General features: G+C 37.4%; 1 protein-coding gene across 1 annotated transcript in view; it reads right to left on the bottom strand.

Moving 5' to 3' along the window:
• The window catches only part of GPR158 (G protein-coupled receptor 158), a 483,854-nt gene that overhangs the window by 396,587 nt on the left and 61,425 nt on the right, over positions 1–25,842 (bottom strand). Inside the window, exon 6 of the mRNA XM_027770684.1 lies at positions 24,593–24,812. Coding sequence (XP_027626485.1) covers positions 24,593–24,812 — 220 coding nt within the window. The remainder of the gene's footprint in view (positions 1–24,592; positions 24,813–25,842) is intronic.

The raw sequence follows: 25,842 nt of genomic DNA, 5'->3' as shown, positions 1-25,842 counted from the left end.
ATATATATACACACACACACACAAATAAAAACAGATCTTACCACTAAGAGACCTCACTAAATGAACCTCAAAAAGGTACACTTCAGGAAAAATGAAAATGATCTCAGAAGGGCAATCTAATGTGCAACCTAGAATGGTGAGTAAACACAATGGTAAACATCTATGTTAATATAAATATACACTTTCTAAAAACCAGGTGTTGCCATAAGGCATGTGCACTCACCAGAGAGAGACAGAAAGACAGTGAGAAGAAAGTGAGAAATCACCCCCCAGAGTGATGGCCACACCACAATCCCCCTCTCCTCCATTCTCCTCCTGGGATTTCAGGCATGCATACACATGCATCTGGCAGGTCCAGGATCCATGGTCAGCTGCCAGGCTCAGGATCCATGGTCAGCCATGTGGGAATCCAGTGCCTTAACCACCATACCACCTACTGGCTCCAATGAACACTTTTTTAAAAAGAGTTATTACTGAAATGCTGTTTAACTTGTACTATTAAAAAGAACAGAGCGGGAACCAGCAGTTAGCGTAATGGCTATGTCGCTGGATTCCCACGTAGCCGACCGCGGTTCGTGTCCCGGACCCGGTGGCTTAAAACTCACACCGGGCGCGTGTGCGTGCGTGCCCAAGATCCCGAGAGGAGAATGGAGGAGAAGGGATTGCGGCATGGCCATCCCCCCTTGGGGGTGATTTCTCGCTTTCTGTCTCTATGTCTCTCTCTGTCTGTCTGGCGAGCGCACGCGCCCTACAGTGAAAATCTCTCCAAAAAAAAAAAAAAAGAACAGAGGGTGGTCCCACAGTACAGGAGTTAAGCCCTGTGCCTCAGGAGCTGGATCGCTGGCGTAAAAACATACCAGGCATGCATGTCAAAATCCTGACAGGATGGAGAAGTGAAGGAAAAAGGACTGTGACATGGAAACACCCATGGGAAGTGCTTTCTCGCTTGCTCACCCTCTCTCTCTCTCTGTCTCTCTCTCTCTGGTGAATGCACATGCTGTCTGGTGATTAAAAAGCAAAATTTAAAAAGTAAGTAAAAATAATAAAAGTCAATCTCCACTCCAACCACAATGGAGTAACAAGGACCAGATTTACCTTGCTGTGTTAAACAAACAAACAAAAAAATAAATAAATAGAATAACATCTGATGACAGACAAATTAGAAGAATAATCCCTGGGAGAAGGAAAAAAAAAAAAAAAGAGGAGGAAGCCCTATAACTGCCTTAGCTTATTGTCTGCAGACAACAGGCTGACGGCTTGATTTTTAAATCATACTTGCTTCTCTGGACACTGAAATTGGAATAATAATACAGAAATAACTGAAAAAGGAAGAGCAATTTAAACATTCTTTTCCAAACTAAAAATAAATTTAATTGTACCAATTATAACCTGCCCATATTTAAAACTCTAGAAAGATGTTTTAAAGTTTACTGGCAGAAATCTTTAAAAGAAAGATGCTTTAACTCTTACTGGCAGAAACACTTAAGGAACATTAGCTCTACAAACTATTCCTTTTATCTTCTCTAATAGAAAAAAATATAGGGTGCTACATACCAACCAGGCACACTGGGTGATAACAATATATTCTGAAGTCTATCTGGAGGCCGGTTGCTGCTGGTGGACCTCCCACCCCATTCTGTCCTATAACTCCTCGATTTAGTAAAGGAAAAGCAACACTGCTCCCCAGCAGCTCATCTCTTTTTCTCTTTCACCCAAAGAGAAGTCAAAAGTAGTGCTTTATTAGGAAGAATCAGAAAAATTAAAAATAAATCTGTTTTAGAGGAGGCTTGCCCTTTGTTTTCCTTTCCGTTTCTTCACTCCACAAACACTTGGCGTCTCCCTCCATACTCACTCCCACCTCCCCAACAAACAGATAAAGCTGCTTTCTCAGAAGAAAATCTTTCTAGTTCTGAATTATAATATGTAGGAGCGGTCAAATCTGAGTTAAATAATAGTGACCTTTAAAGATGAGAACACAGGCTCTCTCGCTTGGCCAGATGCTGCACAGCCGGCAGAGGTTAAAGGAAACTATCTTTCAGCCAGAGAAGGCCAGGTGGGGCATGTTTAGATTAAGGGATACAAGATGCTCCATGGCGGCAGTTGATAATAGAGGGCACCTAGCTTTACCTTCTGCTTCTCCTTACCTCATGGCCCTGTACAAGAATAAACCTGGGAGGCTCAGGGCTGCAGCGCTCTCCATCAGAGACACCTGATCGCCTGATCCCCATTTTTCTTTACTTGTGTGTCTCTGTGTCTGTGTGATTGCTCTTCCCAAAATCTACCTTCGCTCCCACTCTGGCGGGATCTCCTCCTCGCTTTTTGCCTAGCAGGTCTCTGCAATAATGTGTGATTGATATGTATCATCAGGCCCCATAATACTGTCCTGGGGTACTTTTTTAGTTACAAAGATGAGGAAGGATCAACTCTCCTTGATTTTCAGACCCATCACACCTGCAAAATGTATGACACTAAATGTGTGAAGCAATTCAATACAATGTATTTTACTCATTAAGCCCTGAGTGAGAAACCTAAATGCAATCATGTTCTCGTGACATATTACTAGGCTTAAGGAGGAGCTTCTAGTTTGGCACTTGGGATGGATCAATGGAAACAAATCCTATGTTCCAATTCATTTTTAATTTTATTTGGTTGATTTAAGTCCTACATGCTTATTCAAAGACAGAACTAGATAGCTGAACTGTAGAGTAAATCCCCAAACTCTGGAAGTAGTGTATAACATGTAGCTCATAAATCTCTGTGGAGTCATGGAGTCATCACGATTTGTTCAAAAAGCTCAAGAAAGCACATCAGGCAATCATTCAACCTAAAATTAAAACATATCTTGATCATTTATATAATATATACATTTTTCAAATGTATATGAAAGTTGTAATTAATGATACATATAATATTATGGACATACTGTATTCTTTTATTCATTAGCAAATATTAAAAGTACAATCATACTTTAAAAGATATGCAACCACTACTCTAGGAATGCCCTGGACTCCAGAACCTTGTCTCAAATTGTGCCACTTCTTAGCCCAGCACTATGGGAAATGAGAGCTTCAAGTTTCCACGTCTCTTTCTGGGAGGCAGTGAAGGTGAAAAGAAAAAAGATAAGAATAGAAAAGAAAAAAGGGGGGAGAGCACAGAGGAGAGGAAAGAGAAAGGAAGAACACAGAAGCAACACAGAAATAAGGAAGGAAAGAGAGGAAGAAATGGAGTGGGAGGGGAAGAGAGAAGAGGAAGGGAAGGCTGAAAATTGATGAAGGTAAATTTTCCACACAGTTATATATACTGCAAAACTTGACGTCAATAATATTATCTAATTTCATGTTGGTGGTTTGGTTGTGGAGGAGGATTTTCATGGATTTAACTGAAGCGTATTTGTAAAGCTCACTATCTACATGTTGAAAAGAGAGAGATGCAGTTTTACAAGTATCTTGTATATGTTCATTCTTTCAAATCCATAAAAATGACAAAAATACTTGACAATGGTGAGTTGAGAATAATCACTAGTCAATTTGTGGAACCACCCACTCTAAATTCTTTACACCCTTTTTACAAAATGCATCTATCACAAATTAAAACAATAAACTAAACCACATAACTAAGTCATTATGGCATAGGCAGAGTTTTTATTTGACTTTGAAATATTAGTGGATTATAATATGTATGAAAATAGAAGTTCTCTTATAGGAATTAAATCCATTAATCTTAATTGAACCTGAATTCATTTTTAATTAGAATTGCTTGCAATAGTTACAGAAAGTAAAACATAAAATAAATTAAATCCAAGCCTAGAATCTAAGGTTTTCAGTTACTAGGAAGAATTTGCTGAGTAATTAGATCCTAGCAGGAATTCCTACTCCTGAAGGAAGGTGACAATACCTGGCAATCTATGGTAGAACTTATCTAAATCTTTCTCATGGGTGTGAGAAAGTAATAAAACTGGGAACCATAGAAAATAATTCATTACATGAATATGATATTATACATGAACTTCATAATGGGAAGAACAGCTCCTCAATAAGCTGTATGAACAGGTCATAGCCCTTGCCTCAAGATACTCCTGTAGCAGCAACTAATCAGTCCGAATTCTTGATTTAAATGTAATCTATATTAACTTCTAAAAATTTGAGCCTCAATTCTCTCAGTTGTAAATTAGAATAATAATAGGTATTTTCTAGGACTGTTTTGAGATTTAAATACAACTTCATATACATCTGTATGTCTAAAGACACATATATATGACAGTGAAGGGAACTATATAACTATAGTTATAATAATAACAATAGAACCAAGAACTATAGTTATTATAATAGCAATCAAATAATTTTAGTACACTATAAGTGTTATAATAAAAATATGTACAATGTACTATATTTTTCTAATATGCGTAAGAGAAAACAACCTGTTCTTCCTGCAACAGGGAATAGACTGCAAAGGGGACACAGAGGAGCAAACCTAGGACTCAAAGGATAAGCCAGAAATCTATCAGGTGGCAAAAGTGGAAATAGTATGTTATTCAAAAAGAAGAGCACGTGCTAATAAATGCATGGAGACTTGACACAACATGCTAGAATCATAGAAAGGATTGGGTATTGTAGAATGAAAAATGTCAAAAGCCAACCATAAATATGTATTGAGTGACTTTATTTTTGCTTTCTTTTTCTTTTTCCTTTTTTTTTTTTTTTTGGGTTTTTTTTTTTCTGTAGGTCGCGTGTGCTCGCTGGAAAGACAGAGAGAGACGGAGAGACAGAAAGTGAGAAATTATCCCCAGAGGGGATGGTCACAACATAATCTTTTATCCTCCATTCTCCTCTCGGGATCTTGGACATGCATACACACATGCCCAGCATGAGTTTTAAGACTCTGGGTCCAGGACTCAAACTGCAGTTGAGTATATGGGAGTCCAGTGACATAATCATTATGCCATCTGCTGGTCCCTGAGTACCTTATTACCGAAATTGTTGTGGCACTTGAGATACAGTGGTGAGAACACTGATGTGGTTTGTGCCTTCCTGGAGCTTACAGTCTAGCACAGAATATCAATACAAATAAACATCTATAAATAATTCATAATGTCAAGCATACAAAGTGCTATGAATAATAGCTAACATAAAGATTGTACTGTGCAAAGCATTTTATACACATCATAGAATTATTCCCATTGGACAGAAAACTGAAGCATACAAAGGCTAAAAAACAAAGGTAGTCTAAATCTAAAGCCAGCTCTATGTAATAGTCTCAGGGGAAAAAATGCAGCATGATATAATAATCATATCAAATTGTCTTTTTAAAAAACATCAGGTAGGCAGCCGTGCATATGACAAACTAAAGAGGAATAAAGCTGAAGACAGAGTGTACCACAAAAGTCCAAGCAAACTAAGAGGGTAGATTTTAGGTGCTCTTGCCAAAAAAAAAAAAAAAGAAGAAGAAGAGGAAGAGAATAACTATGAAAGATGTTGAACATGATACCTTGCTTGACTATAATAATCACTTCACTATGTACTAAACATCATGTAGTGCACCTTAAATAATGTTAATATACCATTAAAGAAATGGAAGAAAAATAAATCTCAGCAAGACAATGACTAAGATTAGAACTACGTTAGTTGTAGTAAGAAAAATCAGTTTCATGAGATATGGAGGTAAAATCAACAAAACATCACAAGTGACTGGATGAGGGTGAAAATGGTTAAGACTAACATATAGCCACCAGAGACCAGAATACCAAGTATTTTTATAACTCAAGATCTGGTCCAGACACCGTGGCACAGTGGTACAATGCAATTCCCATCAAGGCTGGAAGCCACATGCCAACAGCCAGTTCAGATCCCCAAGTAGGCTGAAAATACACCAGGAATGTATACGAGTGCCCAAGATCCTAAGGAGCATGTTCTCTACCATTAAAAAAAAAAAAAAAAAATAGATCTAGTCGACTCTGGCCACTGAAAAAATGTGTAGCATTTCACTTCTCAACGTAGCTCAATGTGGCAGGGGTAACACAATACCACTGTGTAGCTGCTAATCAATTACTTTGCCAATGTTTAGAAAACTATGTGAATCTTTTTTTTTTCCTTTTTTTTTGCTATAGGGCACATGCACTCGCCAAAAAGACAGAGAGAGACAGAGAGATAGAAAGCGAGAAATCACCCCCCGGGGGGATGGCCAAGCCACAATCCCTTCTCCTCCATTCTCCTCTCGGGATCTTGGGCATGCACGCACATGTGCCCATCATGAGTTTAAGCCACCGGGTCTGCAATTCGAACCACAGTCAACTACGTGGGAGTTCAGTGACAGCCATTACGCTAAATGCTGGTCCCAAAAACTCTGTGAATCTTTAACTTCCAAAAAAAAAAAAAGATTCCAAAATTACTGCCCTCTTTCAACAAAGAAATAAAATGCTGAACTGACCTTTCATTTTGTACATATACGTGGTATTTATTTGGACTTAAGAATGTCTTGACTATATACACACATGAAAATGCTGTCCAGCTTACATAATGGCAGGCATAAAATTTCAGACCAATTCGCAGAAGAAAAATGTGATATATTACCTGAATATGTCATCTGACTCATAACCAAACACCTAAATTTTTAATAAACAACACCAGTCAAAAACATTGATTTTTTTTTCTTTTTGAGAGATTTTTGCTATAGGGTTCAAGCTCTCACTGGAGAGACAGAGAGAGACACAGAGACAGAAAGTGAGAAATCATCCCCCTTCAGAGGGGTTGGCCACGCCGCAACCCCTCCTCTATTATTCTCCTCCTTGGATCTTGAGCATACATGCACATGTGCCCAGCATGAGTTTCAAGCCACCAGGTCTGGGACTAGAACCATAGTTGGCCATGTGGAAGTCCAGTGCCTTAACCACTATGCCATCTTCTGGCCTCACACTGATCCTTTTTTTAATGTGACAAGGTTTTACTGTGTTGCCCAGGCTTGCCTTGAATCAAGATCTTCCTGCCTCAGTCTCCCAAAGCAGCTGGAATTACAAGCACATGCCACTACACCTGACTCACACTGGTCTTAGTGATGCAGAAATTCATACGCTCCACATATGCTGTATATGTATTAGTATTTAAATGGATTTCAATTTACAGTTAAAATTTCAATACAATAAATTTAAAGAGCAAAATACAGTATGTTCCATCTGTTGGAATTTTGGTCAAATTTGTTTAAAAAAAGAAAAGAAAAAGAAAAATCCTAAAAGTGTCTTTTTTTACTCAGACTATTTAAGAAGTGAAATAGTCTCTGGGGCAAGCAAATGGTAGTGTAGCGGTTACATCGATGGACATCCATATGGCCAACTGCAATTTGAGTCCTGGCTTTGGTAGCTTGAAACTCACACTGGGTACGTGTCCATGTGTGCCCAAGATCCCGAGAAGAGAACGGAGAAGAAGGAATTGCAGTGTGGCTATTCCCCTGGGGAGTGGGGGTAGGGTTTCATTTTCCCCCTCACTGTTTCTGGTTCTATTTCTCTCTCTCTCTCTCTCTCTCTCTCTTTCTCTCTCTCTGGTGAATGCACAACCCCAAGGCAAACAAAACCTCTTTTAAAAAAAGTGAAATAATAAATAAATATTTTTACCTGCAATACATTTACTACAGTTAGAGATATATAGCAAATTGGGCTGGCTCCAAGGCCTGCTGGTTATGACAACCAGATCCCACATGGCCAATTATGCAGGGCAGTTCGGGTCCTGGGCCTGGTGACTTGAGAAACACACCAGCCCAAAACCTCAAAAAAAGAGAGATGGAGGAGAAATTATTTCAGTATGACCATTCCCTATGGTCATTTTCTTCTCCCTCTCTCCCTCTCTCCCTGTCTGTCACTCTCTGGTGAGTACATGTACCCTCTAGCTCACACACAAAAACATACTATAGTATATAGATGTAAATACCAGATATAGTATGTGTGTGCAAGAGGAGGGGCTGAGGAAGGACATTTAGAAGAAAAATAGGGAGGCAAAGTATTGATGTCACAGGGAGGTGTGGTATTGTCTGTTGAGGATGTTTTGTGGTTTTGTCAAACTTATTATATAAGTAATTTTAGACAGATTATTTTAATTATTGTGATCATTGTCCTTGTGTCATCCACCAAGTCTGACGACACTGGGCTGAGAGTTCAGTACAATCTGAGGCTGAGATGATCACTAGGGAAGGTAGAGGAAAGAAGGTAGGAGGTAAAGGTCGATCAGCAGAATCATCAAAGTAAGGAAGCGGGAGGAAGACAGAAACCAGAAAGTGGAGTCTGAGTCAGGAATTACACGGTACCTGATGAGCACACGAGCTAGGATCTCTCAGACTTTTTGATCTTGGGACTCCTTACATGTCTGGAAATTACTGAGTATCCAAAAAGCTTGGGTTGGGTTTTTGTGGGTTATATCCATTGATATCTACTATCTTAGATATTAAAACTAAGGAACTTCAAAAATATTCATTTAAAAATAACAATAAACCCATAACATGTTAACATAAATATTTATGAAAAACAATATTTTTCCAGAAAAAAATAGCAAAGAAAATATCATTGTTTTATGTTTCTGAAAGTTTCTTGAATGTCTGGCTTGTTATAACACAACTGGATTCTCATCTCTCTACATTACATTCAGTCTACTTCTATAAAACACCTTGTGCAACTTCTGTATACCGATAAGAGAATGGGGAGTTTGAAAGGCAATTAATACCATAATATCTTTTTGTTTCTTGAGAGATTTTTGCTATATGATGCATGTGCTTGCCAGAGAGACAGAGAAAGACAGACAGAAAGCAAGAAATCACCCCTGGGGGGATGGCCACACCACAACCCCTTCTCCTGTGTTGTCCTTTCATGATCTTGGATATTCACGCACATGCACCTAGCATGAAGTCACTAGGTCCAGAACTTGAACCACGGACAGCAGGTGAGAGTTCAGCAATAAAATTGCTATGCCATCTGCTGGCCCAATAATATAGAATTATTATGAAAATGGTTGTAATATCAAACTCCCTTGACAAGGTCCTGAGAACTCCCAGGGGTTCCAGGATCGCACTTTGAAAATGACTGCATTACACAAATATATTTTTAAAATGGCAAATGAGAGCGATTTGCAGACAAGCATAAAAACATAGCTGTAAGTAGAGTGGCTCAGCTTACAAATCTATGCATTCGGAGCTTTAATAATCCTAGAATTGTAATCAGGCCAAACCTGTAGAGACAATTATCCATTATCCTATTTCCAGATGTAAATACAGAATCAACTCTACAGAAACTTCCTCCAGGTGATCATGGAATTTTAAGTACAAACAGGGAAAAAGTGCTTTTGCATGCATAAAGCACAGATTGCACTGACAAGCCAATAGTAAAATCTACTAAAATAATTACATAATCAAGATTAGTCCATGGTTTTACTTCATTATAATAATTATAGTAAGATAATAGAAAGCATTGCTGAGGGATGGCTCTCTTTCCTAAAGAGCTATAAAAATAAAGTGGATATCCACAGATTTAGAATGGTATACAGATAGTTATTTCTGAAGACACAGCATGAACCAAGAGCCTCTTAACATTCTCACTCAGATTTATGAGTTTGTGAGCGTTTTTATTCTATTGAAATGGGTTCTGGCCGTGTTTCCCTTTATACACTTTTCTACTTCTTATACAATAATTGCTATAAATTTCTCCAGTTACAGTTCTTTATTGTTTTCTTAACCCTTCTATTTTCAAAGGCTTTTTGCTTCAGTTTCAGCCCTATTGTTATTCCTGTTTTAACAATTACATTCACAGTTGCCTATACCTTTCCGTATACCTACATGTGAGTCTATATTTTGAAACATAAAAATTATATTTATTTTATATTTAATTATATTTCAGTATAAGCATATGCATTTTATAGACATTAACTATACTACTGGGTTATTATTGGTGGGGAGAAAGCATTGTGTGGCTTCAAATGACAAAAAAAAAAAATACTTGCACATTACTTTAAGGGCAAAAGCATTTTCAAGTTATCTCAATGCTTTATGTTTGTATCAACCATCCACTTGCTCTCTCTCAATCTATAAGCCCTGGATAGGGGAAACAATGAAAAATCGAAGCCTGTCCCAGATAAATATATATAAATGACTTGGTAAAGATTACCATTACCCCCCCCCCAAAAAAAAAGAAGGTGGTAAACAAGGCTTTTTATCTTTGAAATTAAAAAAAAGATATCAAGGAGTGGAGTTTAATTCTTGTATAATACAGTCAGTACAAGCTTTCTAAATCAGCCAAGGGCCGTAGCTAAGCAACATGATTTTTCACTGTGCTCCAAAGGGGGGCTGCCGAGCATCAGTAGCCTCATTTCTCTCTGAAAGCTTTGACAAGTTTCCACCATATTTTATGTAATTGTAGCAGAGGGAGTGCCAGATTAGATCTGATTTGCTGTCATAATGGGATTTTTTTCCCACATAAGCTAATGATGCGAAGCTATATTTAACCCCCCAGAAGTCGCCCTCAGGCACTCACTGTATATTGTGATTGCTTCTTATATCTAGAATTGGACAAGTAGCAATTTTTCTGCTACTATGACCAAAGCAAAGGTTTAATAGGTAGGAGTCTCCCGACGCCCTCCTGATCGGTTCCATTATAAATTTAGCTATAAATTCTAAATCTGTTGACCAACTTCATATGTCATCAGCTGGTCTCCACTTAACTGACAAGATCAAGAAGGTCCGGCGTTTGAGCTTATACCCATTCGTGCAGGTGAGTCGATCCTCTTCCCCAGCCTACTCTTGCCCAGGTACATATGCTCCAGGATGTGAGTCCGATGTCTGCCCATGTGGGTCCTGTTGTGTTACCACTGTGCTATCATCTGGCCCAAATAATTATTTTCTTATACAAAGATTGAGAAATAAACTTCATATTAATGAGACACTTTGCTTTTGGGTATCTGATCTACTCCTCAGGCTTGAGCAAAAGAAAACTCAGTTACTAAACCAATGGCCTAGCCAATTTTATCAAAAGTGTCTTTACCTATATCACTTATGAATAAAATCTTATGAGACTTTTATTTTTTAACATTGTACATCATCCAAAAAGTTAATAATGTAGAAACCTTTTAAATCAAGACTTTCCAGTTTTAACTCAGACAAATGGACAGATAATCTATTCAACAAACAGGTAGCTCTCTCCTTTGTACATTCTAATTCAAATGATTCTAAAGTCATAAACATTAGGTTAACAGTTCTAAGAACACTGATGATATAATCCAATGGCACAGAATGTATACAAAGGAGTGTCATTCTGGAGCAGACACCAAACATCATTTCCCTTAGCTCGGAAATGGGTTTATCTCTTACTGTAAGGTATCTGATTCTTTGATAAGCAAAAGAGGCAAATTGGATTTTAAAAAATCAATTATGTCCCTTCTAGTGCCTCCTTTCTGGCTAAGATTATCCTAGATTTGCAGTTTAATGTCACTGAACAACTTTTGGCTTTTCCATCTTACCTCCATAAAAATTAATCAGTTCTTCATCACCATATCAAAAGTGCTTATGGGTCATTGGAAATCAAATCCTCTAAGCTAGCTTGAATGAAGGTGAAAATACTGAGTAATAGTTTGCTTTATCACTATCATAGAGAAAAATCAGAAAATCTCAGAGTTGGCAAACACAGACACATAAACTGTTCAAATTCAAAATACAGCCAATGCAAGGACAAAGAGAATGTTCTTTTATGTGGAAATACCTTTTAGTATTGACCCTTAATGGCATATTGTAAGTACAAAAACTTCAGGTTATACAGAAATTTAAAAAAAGAGTTATCTAGTCCAGGTATACAGTCAATACTGCATGAAGTTTTTATGAACCCCACAAAACTATCATGTGGCTTTTTTCATTGTCAAAAATGCCAAGGCCTATACCATCCTCACCAAGTGGTGATCTGGCAATGTGTGACTGAATAACTCTGACATTCACATTACAACCTCCTGTTTAAAAATGTATATCCTCAATTCTTTAACAGTTCTGATTGTTAAAAAATTCTACTTATGTTGACCAAGTAGAGCCTCTGTAGTTCCTCATGGCTTATCAATACGTCACAACCTAGTCCCCAGGTCCTTTGAGAAAAAAAAAAGAATAAGTAGGTAATGTAATAGCTATTTTGACATTATCAGGTCATCACAGGACTTCTCTCCCCTGACAAAACAGCCTCAATTTCTTTGATTCTTTCAAAAACAAGTTTCAAAGTCCTTGGTAATACTAACTTTCTCTTCTGAAGGGGTTCCATTTAATGTATACGCACCTTTTAAAAATATTTTCCTTGTATTTCCCCTTCCTTTTTTTTTAAAGAATTATTTTATTTAATGTTTTATTTATTTATCTATTTTAATTTGGCCAGAGAGAGACAGAGTGAGAGTGGGAGAGAGAGGGAAAACAAGAAAACAAGCTGCCAGCCCAGATGGGTCTCGGATTACAGTCAGTCCTGTGGGAGTCCAGAGCCCCCAACCACCACGCCACTCACTGTCCCTTCTCTATACATTTTCATATGTGAAAATTGAAACTTGTCATGCTATTTCAGTTATTTTCTCCTAAGTTTGATGTACAGTGAGATATAAACCTCTTCAGATCCAAAGAACAACCTCAGACTAAATTGGCATTGCTGTTGTGTAACAGCGACATCATAATGTTGATTCATATTGAACTTTCACTTATCCTCCCAAATACCATTCACATTTACTACATCTAAACACCATCATTCTTCTTACATTCAAAAATATAGGATTTTTAAATTCACATTCAGGATATTATTTTTGTTCATTTTTTAATTCACATTCAGGATATTATTTTTGTTTCTATTAAGTTTTATCCTAATAGAGTTGTCCATTTCTCCAGCATTGTCTTTTTAGTCGCTGAATCTGTCTTTCAATGAATTTGTTATTCTCACCTATTTATCTCCTACATCATTATTCAAAGAATTGATGAATATTCTAACCAGGACAGGCCCCAAATGAAGCCCTATAAAAAACTACAACCTCCAGTGAAAGTAAACATCAGTTTAATCACTTCTGAGATTAAAACACAAATCTGGAGCTTATGGGAACTTCAATGCCTCTCCTTACTGATAGAGATACTGGATTTTCACAGCAATTATTTTATGTAATGCCTATCCATCATGTCTAAAGTGACATCCAGCATTGGGCAATATCTCATCATCTCTGCTACCCAGTTCCCAAAGTTAAATGTAGTTTATTACCTAAAATAGACCATACAAGGTCAGCAGGTGGCATAGTGGTTAAGGTACTGGACTCCCCACATGGCTGAATACAGTCTGAATTCTGGACCTGGTAGCTGGCTGGCTTTCTCTTTCTCTCTCTCTCTCTCTCTCTCTCTCTCTCTCTCTCATGAGCACTTGTGTCTTATAGAATAATATTTTAAAATAATAAACAAATTTAAATTAAAAATTATTTTTAAAAAATAAACATAAAACACTCCATATATGCTCACTTCTAATCCTAAGTAATTTTATCATGTTATATGATTCCTAGAAAATAACAAGAGGTATAAGACAGTACAAGCTGAACATACTAAATACAAAAATCTGAAATCCAAAATGCTCCAAAGTTGGGACCAGCAGTTGGCATAAAGGCTATATCGCTGGACTCCCATGTAGTTGACCACGGTTCAAGTCCCGGACCCTGTGACTTAAACTCATGCCAGGCATGTGTGCATGTGTGCCCAAGATCCCAAGAGGAAAATGGAGGAGAAGGTATTGCAGTGTGGCTACCCCCACTGGGGGATGATTTCTCGTTTTCTGTCTCTCTGTCTCTCCCTGTCTTTCTGGCAAGCACATGCGCCCTATTTCAAAAACCTTTCCGGGAACCAGCAGTTAGCATAATGGCTATGTCACTGGACTCCCACGTAGTCGACCGCGGTTCGCGTCCTGGACCCGGTGGCTTAAAACTCATGCCGGGCGCGTGTGCGTGCGTGCCCAAGATCCTGAGAGGAGAATGGAGGAGAAGGGATTGCGGCGTGACCATCCCCTCTGGGGGGTGATTTCTCGCTTTCTGTCTCTATGTCTCTCTCTGTCTGTCTGGCGAGCACAAGCGCCCTATAGTGAAAATCTCTCCAAAAAAAAAAAAAAAAAACCTTTCCCACCACCCTCCCAAAAAAATGCTCCAAAGTCCAAAATTTTGTGAATGCCAATATGCACTACAAGTGGGAAATTTCAGACCTGACCTCATGTAACAAGCTGTAGTCCAATCTCTGCAATACAAATACATCATATAAAACTACCTTAGGGTACCAAGGCTAAGTGTATAAGGGGTATATAAGACAAACGAACTGCATGTTTAGAGTTGGGTGCCATCCCCAAGATATCTTATTATGTGTATGCAAACATTTCAAATCAGAAAAAAATTCAAAATCCCAAATCCCAGCATTTAGATAAAGAATACTCAACCCACTTTCTTTTTAAAAAAGGCTCTAGAATTAGATAAATCTGAATTCTAATCCCAATTCTGCCAACTCGTAACTGTGATTATGGGTAAATTATTTAATTTCACTAAGCCTAGCCTTTTCATCAGTAAAATGATGACTATAAAGATTAAATAACTGTATATAATGCACAAAAAACAATTATTGACCCAAGGTAAGCACTACTAAGTAACTTCAGCTATTATTAGTGTCAATATTAATAAGAAGCTTTGTTTTTTATATTTTGATAAAATCTATTGAGAGTCCAGTGATATAGCCATTGCACTAACTGCTGGTCCCTCTGATAAAATCTATTGAGTTCAAACAACAGGAAAAGTGAAACCCATGCACAGTCTTTACTAGAGATTGTTTCACTTCTTACTGTAACCTTAGATTTGGGGGGATTTTGTTTATATTAACATTCCTTATTGTGAGCCAAAAAAAAAAAAAAAGTCTTTGAATATAGTAATGAGTCTGCTACCTCCTCAAGATATTCTCAAGGTTCTACAAAGTAACTTTCTCCATCTTCTTTCCAGTTCCATACAAGTTCTAGATGGAGGCACTACTAACATTTAAAAGATACACAGAGCCAGTCCTGTAGAACAGCTGATAAGCACTGTGCACTGGGAACCTGATCCCACATACCAACTGGGGTTCAAATCCCAGCCCCAACAGCTTGAAAAATATGTCAGATACAAGTGTGTGCCCAAAATCCTAATGGGAAGGGGAAATGGAGAAAAGCACCATAGCATTGCCATGCTACAATGCCAAGCACCAAGCACTAGGGGTGCTTTCTCTCCGGCAAGAACACATACCCTTTGACAGTAAAAAATAAATAAATAAAAACAAAAGATAGTGGGGTTTTTTTGGACATTGTAGGTACACCCTTGCCTTTAGTCCATACACCTTATACAAACTATAGACTAGCTTATGCAAATATTGTACACACATGCTTATAAATAATGCATGAGAATATCCTCACCAAAACTGAGTACAATTTTTTTCTTACTATTTGCCAATCCAATAGATTTTTAAATTCTCTAGTTCTTCTAGATTTTTTTTTCAAATTATAGATCTCATGAAAAAGAAACATACATCTTATTGATGATAATAATAAGAATTACTGGGGTCACCAGATGCATAATAGTTATGTTGCTAGACTCCCACGTAGTCAACTGCAGTTTGAGTCCTGGACCAGGAGCCTTAAAACTCACTTTAGGTGGGGGCTGGCAAGTGGCATGGTGGTTAGAGGTGCTGGACTCCCATGGCAAGTGGCATGGTGGTTAGAGGTACTGGACTCCCACATGGTCGACCATGGTTCTATTCTCGGACCTGGTGGCTTGCTTTCTCTCTCTCTCTCTCTCTCTCTTTCTCTCTCTCTCTCTCTCATCAAGCTGGAAAATAATAATGACAATAATAATAAATAAAGGTAAATAAAATAATTTTTTAAAAAAGACTTACCTTTAAAAAAAAAAAAACTCACATTAGGTGCATGTGCATGCACATCCAAAATCCCAAGAGAATGGAGGAGAAGAGATTGTGACATGGCTATCTCCCCTGGGGTTGATTTCTCACTTTTTGTCTCTATCTCTCTAGTGAGTGCATGTGCCCTATAGCAAAAATCTTATAAAATAAATTAAAAATAAGAATTACTATAAATGACAGTTCAGCAAACCTTTAAAGTGGGTCCCAAACAGAGGAAGCTAATATACCTAATTAGATATTAAAGTCAAAATCGGTACATGAAACACTGTCAAAACGCATAAGCTAGGGACCAGCAAATGGAGTAATGGTTACATCACTGGACTCCCACATGGCCTACTGCAGTTCAAGTCCCAGACCCAGATACTTAGAACTCACACTGGGCACATATGTGTGCATGCCCAAAATACCAAGAGAATGGAGAAATGACTGCACATAGCCATCCCCCCTAGGAGAGTTATTTCTTGTTTTCTCTCTCTCTGTCTCTCCAGTGAATAAATGCACCCTATAGTAAAAATTTCTCAAAAAAAAACAAACAAACAAAAAGCAAAAGCCCTAGTCTAGTATTAACCCAAAACAGAGTACACAACCAACTTGGAACTGTACATAGGGAAAAGTGTATAGTGTTCTAATAGTGAAGGAGATGTCTAGACAACTAAGAAATCGTTCAATATCACTAGAGTTTCCTACTGCACATTCTCTCTCTCTTTCTCTCAACCACAAGACAACAATAGACACTGATGAACTCTTGATTCAGTAGCTTGAAAATATCTTTCCCTGAAATAGAGCTAGTTTTCCTTTACCTGACTTATTAGGTACAGTGGTTTTTGAGATGATAATTCCTAACCCTAGTTTTGGACAAGTCCAGAACTTATACTCCAAATAACTCTCAGAGGCATAATAAAAAACTCAGAAAACTAAAATCAGTTTGTCTTAGTCCATTATTGCATTGCTAACAGAAATACTAAGAACGGGTGATATATTGGGTTGCTGGAAAAGTCATGATGCATTTTTGCATACTTTTCCAATTACCCAATGTAAAGGAATAGAGTTTATTCAGCCCACAGTTTGGAGATCCAAAGGCCATTATCTAAACCCTAACACAGTTTCTATTAATGTTAGAAATAAAGACCGTGTAACAAAATTAAATAAATTAAGATTTCACAACTCCAAAAACAAATGAGAATCTATACAACAGTGGTATAGCCTTTTCTGGCTTAGCCTGAGAAAGCAAGGATACTTGACTGAACCAGAGGATATTTAGCCAAAAAGAAAGAATACTTAAAAGGTAAGTGACAGCAGTCTTTATATACCTGAATAGTTACTACTATGCAGGCAAAAATGTTTAATTTTATTCTGGCAATTCCAGTGGGAGAAATCAAAAGCAATGGCTGTAATTATAAAGAGGCCATCTAACAGAGCGTGGGCTGGCTCCATTAATTCAACATGGTGTCAGGCACTGTGCTAGGCATTAATAAAAACCTGATCATTGTCCTATATTCTAACAGGAGAGTGTGACTTAGCATTAAATAGCCACATTTTTTTACTGGCAATGAGAGAAAAAAGTTTCACTGCAATGGAAATTAAAATATATAGACTGTTTCCAGTAGCTAGTTCTCTTCATTTGCTGGAAGATTATTAGTTTCCAGTGTGAAATAATGGCATTAACTTTTTTTGTAAGATGGTGATGATGTGGTAAACAACTGTACTCAAACAAGAAGGCTCCAGGTTTGTATGTGAAGGCTGCCCTATACATGTTAGTTATGCACCTGTGAGCCAGGCTTACTAGGGGGTGGATCTCAGGGTGAATACCTTGTTGGAGGTGCCTATGTCCCTCCCTCCTTCTCTCTCTCTGTCTCATGGAAGAAATAAGTAAACTTTTAAAAAATATAACTTCAAGGTTCTCATTATTTTCAATTGAGTTGATACAGTAGATCTTAAGAAGATTGCATAAATCAAAATTAATTTCAAGTTTGTCCTAAAATGTCCCTCAGTAAATTTAAAGTAATGTCACTGGTTCAACCTTACAAGAAAATTCAGGGATTTGAAAACTTTTAAAAATCTGTTTGGCTTAACAACAGTATAAACTAGACCATACTCCAGAGCAGAGCTGTTCATTACACTGTGAAATCTGTTAGTCCTAGGAACAAGTGGCTATTAAACATTTGAAATCAAGTTAGTGAGACAAGAGACATAAATTTTTCATTTTATTTCATTTTAATGTATTTAAATGTCAATAGCTACATGTAACTAGTGGCTATTATACTGGATGGCACAGTTCTAGAGATAGGTAAACAGTATTTTTACAAGAGAATCTTTCTTGAGAGAACAATGTGAGATACCAGCCTTGAGATGAGTACTGATATAAAACTGCTTCTAAGTAATTTTTACTAAATCAGAAATCAAATTCGATGAAAGAAAAAAGTACTCTACACTCGGCTGCAGGCAAAAAAATAATATGTAAGAGGGTTTTCGAAAGAGAAGGACTAACACCTGCTTTCCTGAGATCTTCGCATTAAATTCCTCGTCTTATATACTAAATATTTTTTTATCTTTTTATAAAATATATCTTTAAAGATTCATTAACTTATATCTACAGAGCACTGAAGAGTTATAAATATATTATCACCCACTGTATGTTACTGACAAGAGATCTGAAAAAACACCTAGAGTTTTATAATACAATCGGCTGAGAGATATAGACCATGACAGACAGAAAGTGAGATAGAGAGAAAGAAACAGACAGACAGACAGACAGACAGACAGAGACAGAAAGCAAGAAATCACTCCCCAGGGGGGATGACCATGCGGCAATTCCTTCTCCTCCATTCTCCTCTCAGGATTTTGGGCATGCATGCACATAAATGCGCCTGGTGTGAGCTTCAAATCACTGGGTCTGGGGCTTGAACCCCTTTCCTCACTTTTGTGGGGTTTTTATTGAGAAAGAGATTTTTGCTAGAGGGCATGGATGCTCACCAGAGAAACAATGACTCTCTCTGTGATTCCCCCCTGGGGAGTGATTTCTTGCTTTCTGTCTGTCTCATCATTCACAACACATCATTTCGGTGATTCAGGACAGAACAATGAATCAGATACAATCAAAAAGTGGTCTCTAAAGCAGAGTACACAAGAGGTTAATGACATTCAAGAAGAAAATATTAGGACTTCTTTTTTTTATTAAAAAAAAAAAACAATAAGTTAAAACTTAACTTACTAATTTTTTTTAAGGTTTTCGCCATAGAGCATGTATGCTAACCAGAGAGACACAGAAAAAAAAAAAAAGATGAAAAATTACTCCTCAGGGCAAGTGTCAGGCCCCAATCCCTTCTTCTCTACATTTTCCTCTCGGGATTTTGGGTGTGTACACACACATGCAATCAGCATGATTTCAAGTCACATTCTGGGACTGTAACCGTGTTCAACCATGTGGGAGTCCAGCACCTTAACCACAATGCCACTTGATGGTCCCAAACTTTACTAATATTTAGGATATGAATTAACATTAATCCTCTTACTCAGTCCATATTTCATGTGACCATAAATATGATAAAGCATTATTTGAGAAATAATGAAGGAACACTGGGAGTTTCACACTAGAATATTGACACTGGTTACTTGGTTTCTTCGTTTACTTTTTAAAAATTTTATTTTATTTATTATCATTATTATTTTAATTTTCTATAGGGCATATGCACTCACCAGAGAGAGATGGGGCCAGGAGTGAGAAAGCAAGATGCCAGGTCTAGGACTCAAATAGTGGCTGACCATGTGGGAGTCCAGCACCTTAACCCCCATGCCACTGGATGGCCCCCACCTGCATTTACTTTTACATTTCAATTTATTAACATTTGAATTTGGCCATGTAAGTGGATTCACAGAGTACATTCATTGAATTTTCAAAATATTTGTAATTCTTCATACTGAGATAGTATGTGACCCAGAAAATCAGATGATGTCAAAGTGAAGTACTTGTTTCAAGGCTTAAAGATTGCTTAAGCATTTCTCTTTACAAAAAAAAAAAAAAAAAAAAAAGGAAATATTTACAAAACAAGAAAATTGTTTCAAATTAGCTGGTCTATTCTGTGATAACAAGTGGTTATCAAAAATGTCTATGTAGCAAGTCTCTCTTAAAATATATATAGAAACCATTCCTTCAAAGGAAAAAATTAGATCTTAAAATCCATGAGAAAAAATTTTTTGAAGTGAGTATTTTGAAATGGGTATTTGAAAGTATTTTCAGTGTTATGTAGTTTTTGTTGCCAAAAATTATAAATACCACATAGCTCTATAATTTAAACTTGAAAATAAAATTTCCTAATTCTATTTTTAAATATTCAATATGAAGAGGTTCAGCAAGGTTTTAATATATTCCTTTTAAAATACTAAGATCCCAACCTTGCAGTTTAGTTTGTAGGAACCAATTGATTTCAGGTAAGATGAAACATATCAGCTATATTTCTGTAAAACTCACTGCAAAATTAGTACATAGGGTCCAAAAAATGAACATCAGAATTTAGCAAACACAATCAACAATTTGGATGGATATATTCCTTTGAGACATCCCTTTCAACTATGACAGATAACATAAATTTATTTTAAGTCTAAAAATAAACTGAACTTAGAGACCTCTGAATCACTACATAACTAAGTATTAAATTAAGATTTTCAAAAATGATGACACATGATCAATCATAGCAGTTTAACTAAAAATTTTGTAAAAATTGCCAATCGACTACATTCTCTCCTTAAAGATATAATTCTTTTAGAAAATAATGTAGTTTATATTAAAATATTATTTCATCTTTATCTTTATCTCAATCTTATTAATGTTTAAATTTACAGTATATAAAATATATTGCCATAACAAAAGATACATATACTCTGTAAATTTACAATATATACAAACATTAGGTTGATGTTGAAAGCATTTTTACTAATGGAATATAAACAAAAAGTTTCAAGGCCATTCTCCTAATGGTTCCTACTTCAAATAATAATTTAGAAATTCTTCTAATGGAAACAAAGCAAAGAAAATCTTTAAGACAAAAATTAATAACAATTCGCTTTATGATTTTTTTTAAATATTCTATTGGGAACAGCAGTTAAGAGTAATGGTTATGTCACTGGACTCCCATGTAGTAGACCACGGTTCGAGTCCCAGACCCGGTGGCTTAAACTGATGCTGGGCGCCTGTGCGTGCATGCCCAAGATCCCAAGAGGAGAATGAAGGAGAAGGGATTGTGGTGTGGCCATCCCCTTGGGGTGGGGGGGAGTGATTCCTCACTTTTTGTCTCTTTGTCTCTGTCTTTCTGGTGAGTGCACATGCCCTACAGCAAAATCCTCTCAAAAATAAGTAAATAAATAAATAAATTCTATAAGAGAGGATTTTGTGTATTCAAAGCATTGTTATGAAAATAGGTGAAAAATTATTTAAATGATACTGAACATGGCCAAGTCCATTTTTGCAATGATCTGGATAGGTGATGAAGACAACCAAAATACTCTTGCAGTACAATTCAGAGTATTGGTTCAGATCTTGTTTTACTATGTCCTTCAAAATAACAGATCTTCGAGACCAGCAGTTCGCATAATGGCTATGTCGCTGGACTCCCATGTAGTCGACCACAGTTTGAGTCCCGGGCCCGGTGGCTTAAAACTCACACCGGGCGCATGTGCGTGCATGCTCAAGATCACTTTCCAACATCAGACCTGCTATTCTGGTTTAAAACACCCTGGAGACTGAAAAGCCAATGTGCCGGATAAATTTTTTAAATGAAAAGTTTTCCTGTCTTACAACTTTAAAATTTGTAACTTCCTCTATTATTTACAAGAAAAGAATGTTAAAAATTGGCAAGATAAAACCCACTATAAATCGTGATAAGCATCTTCATTTCTGAGGATATGGATACTCATAACGACAAGATCCTACATCCTTCCATTGTGAATCATGTTAAGTACTTCTCAAAAAAAAAGTACTTAACATGTAAAAATAATTAACGTGGGGGGAACCAGCAGTTAGCGTAATGGCTATGTCGCTGGACTCCCATGTAGTCGACCATGGTTCGCATCCTGGACCTGGTGGCTTAAAACTCACGCCAGGCATGTGTGCGTGCGTGCCCAAGATCCCGAGAGGAGAATGGAGGAGAAGGAATTGCGGCGTGACCATCCCCCCTGGAGGGTGATTTCTCGCTTTCTGTCTCTATGTCTCTCTCTGTCTGTGTGGCGAGCGCAAGCGCCCTATAGCAAAAACCTCTCAAAAAAATTTTTTTTTAATTAAAAAATAATTAACATGGGGTGGGTTAATTAAAATATTCGTGACAAAGATTAAAGTTGAGCCAGAATAGATTGAAAAACTAATAATAAAAAAAAAGTCACATAGATTTTTTTTCCTGCTGTTTTCCCATGCATTAAAAACTTTAGGAGAAGACTGTTCCTTATCTCTAACTCATATCAGTGGAGGGAAGGTACTGAATGACTGACTTCTTCTAGTACCTAGACTAAGGATGTGGTATAGAATTGGTGCAGGGCCACAAATGGCCAGCACCAACTACAAGACCTAAGAGAAGCCCAACCAAAAAGTGTGAGAAGTTCCACAACAGCCCAGTGTAGGGCAGATTACCCACCAGCAGCCTCATGGACCCAACCCAGGACATGAAAGTCCCCTTCTCCCTACTCTGCTACCTTGGTAAGGAAAGGAGGAATCCAAATTCTAAGTCCTAATACGCATGTTGTAGATCTAGGGTTTTTGATAGTATCTTTTCATCACTGAACCTCTTTCTATGACATTTTCAAATAAAATTGTTTGAACTACCAGTTGTCCTATAGGATATATTCTTTCCAGTTTTTTTAAAAGAAACTAAATGAATATAATGCTCCCATATATAATTCCCCATATTACACATTTCAAACCTATCTTTGTTAATAAACAAGAATTATATTTTATCTTTAAATAATTAGATCTGAAAGTTTTCAAAAGACATCAAACCCCCAAAATTAGTAATCTTGACACAACAAAAATAAATCAAACTTCCAAAAGGAGAAAGAGGTTTTTGTAATATGACCATTGAGTTAAAACAGAGATGTGTCATAGGACACAAAACCACACCAAGATTATTAGAGGCAAGAAGCAACTGAAACCAACTGAAAGTTAAGTATCTGCTTGTTTCCAGGCAGACTGCTTATTGAACCACCATGAGCACTGCTGAAACAAGGCTATACAGAAATGAGCACACACAGATCAATATTCACGATATGACACCTACACAGAAAAAAGTCCGCTCTGGCTTAAAAACAATTCTAAGTGGCTATATGTGTATGCTGAAGATATTTACCAAATTGATGATTAAGACTCACATCTTTGGAAGGATGTGAACCAAAGGGAAGTGGAAGCTCAGACACATTCAAAACCATAAGAATAAACAGGGAAAAGTGACAACAGGAGGCTCTTAACTTTCATGAGCTAAGAAGACAAAGGGCTCAGAGATGTCATTGGGTCCCATTAGTAGGGTGGGGAAGGAAAGGCAGCTGTGGGGGCTATCTGTGTAGAGGTGTACAGAGATGTGGTAAGGAGGTGGGCAAATGAGTGGGAATGTGTGTGGAGTTACTGAGGAAGTGAAGGGGGTCAGAGGATATGGTAGAGAGGTGTCACCGACCTAGAGGATGCAGTTATGAGGGCTTCTAGGTGGTAAGGGGCAAGAGAGCTAAGAGATATCATGATGGAGAGTGTGGGGGTGGGTGGAGTGGTGTGTGGAGTTACAGGGCATGTGGGGACATTTGAGGGTGTGGGAGTATAGGGAAGGTGGGCTGTGTGGCAGGGCTATGTGTGGTGGGGTGTGCACATGGTAAACATGCAATGGGCATGCATATATGCACGCAAAGGAATGATCATGTGTCCATGTCTGTGTAGGGTTTTTTTGTGTAATGGCATATATAAGTGTGTATTGTTAAATTTCCTTCTGATTTAAAATTCCTTACCTTAAAATTACACTACATGCACTATATCCAACCATGTTTCATAAGTGGGAAAACTTCAAATTAAAGATGTACATGACTGCAATTGTGGAAATATTTCCTGTATTTGAAATAACTCAAGCTGGCTTTCCTCATAAATTCATGGAATCAATGTTGATATAGCTCAAGTTACCTAAAATCAGAAACTTTATTGCGTATTTGTTTCATAGCATTTGGGAGCTCAGAGACAGATTACTGAAAATGAAATCATTAGTATTTCATCACAATTCTTCTCTGAAACTATAAGAGACAAGTAACAGTCTTATTTCCAGAAGCATAGCCCCTATTCCTTCTTCTCATCAATCAGAGTCCCATCAAATCAAGCACAGATAGGAGTTGAAAATTGAAGAAAACACACAAATATACACAAATCCTTTCCAGGTCCCTGTATACAGTTTTCTCTTTGCTTTCAAAATTGCCTTACCACACCATCTCTTAGCTTTTCTAGCAGACGGTGGCCTTTCTGAATGAATTTCATCAATGTTTCAATAAGCAGCATATTCCATAAAACTGTATATAACCCAGCTGACCCTCCTGGGACTAGGTTCTTACTTCACGGTTATTTTAAATTTCTAGCCCATTTTAAAGAGCAGTGTTCAAAACTAATACATTTCTGAGCTTCTGATTTCAAAGGATTTTATTTGTATGTTCTTACCTCTGAATTGTTAAGGTGGCATTTGTGAGTTCCTGAAAACCAGCCATCACTCGAACATTGGTCAATGTCTTCTTCTTCTCTGGCAGACTGCGTTTTGAATCCTGGACCCAATGGCTCTGAATTGTTAAGGTGGCATTTGTGAGTTCCTGAAAACCAGCCATCACTCGAACATTGGTCAATGTCTACTTTCTGAAGATTGATGTCAACTTTCATAACACCCCTAAAGTAAGAGAAAGATTAAAAAGAACAATTTAATTTGAGTTTTCTATTTGTATGTATTTTCAGAAAAATCAGCCTAAAGACACTCTAAAAAGGGACCAGCAGGTAGTGTAACAGTTATGCTGCTGACTCCCACATAGCTGACAGTGGTTCGAGTCCCAGACCTGGTGGCTTGAAAATCATGCCAGATGTGTGTGCATGTGTGCCCAAGATCCCAGGATGACAAAGGATGGTCAGTCCCCGTAAGTGGTGATTTTTCACTTTCCCTCTCACTTTATTGGATTCCCTCTGTCTCTGGCAAACAAAAACACCATAAGGCAAAAACAACTGAAAAAAATAAAAGTACTCAAAGTTGTCAAATTGTCCACTCATACTGAAATAAAGTATACCAAGTGAAGATACATGCTAGAAAAAAATCAAGTATTAGTGTTATATAAGTCTCAAAGGCAGGGTCTCTGTATTGTTTACTATCTTCAGTTTCTTATATAACTCCTGACACATAGTAGGTGCTCAACAAATATTTGTTTATTGACTGAACTCCAGACAATAGTGCTCTAGACGTGGCAGAAATCTTGACTCTGAAATAATACCTGATCCCTTCTATTAGAATAAATCAAAATAAAACCTCATCTCATTTCTTTCTTCTTCTATTTCCCACTGCAGGGTCAGGAATGAGGTGGCTGTGCCAGTCAAGGGGACAGAACAATTCCAGAAAATAAGTATTCTAATCTCCTATCACAATGGCTTTAAATAGCTTGCTAGGTCTCTCAGTACTCCAAACCAAGCACAGAGATTTGCATCACCTACGGTAATACTGATTAACATCTTTTTTCTTTTAAATGTGGAAACAAAAATACTGTCAAAAGACTGTTACATACAAATTTTACTATTAGAGAACTCTTGGCCAGCTAGGTGGCATGGTGGGTAAGACAACTGGATCTCACATTACCAACTGTGTGGTTCAAGTAACAGACCCAGCAAGCTGAAAAACACTCAGGGCATATGTGCATGTGTGCCCACATCCCAAGAGG

Source organism: Tupaia chinensis, unplaced genomic scaffold, assembly GCF_000334495.1.
Source record: "Tupaia chinensis unplaced genomic scaffold, TupChi_1.0 Scaffold000001_1, whole genome shotgun sequence".
NCBI lineage: Eukaryota > Metazoa > Chordata > Mammalia > Scandentia > Tupaiidae > Tupaia > Tupaia belangeri.
This window is presented reverse-complemented; position numbering and strand designations above follow the sequence as displayed.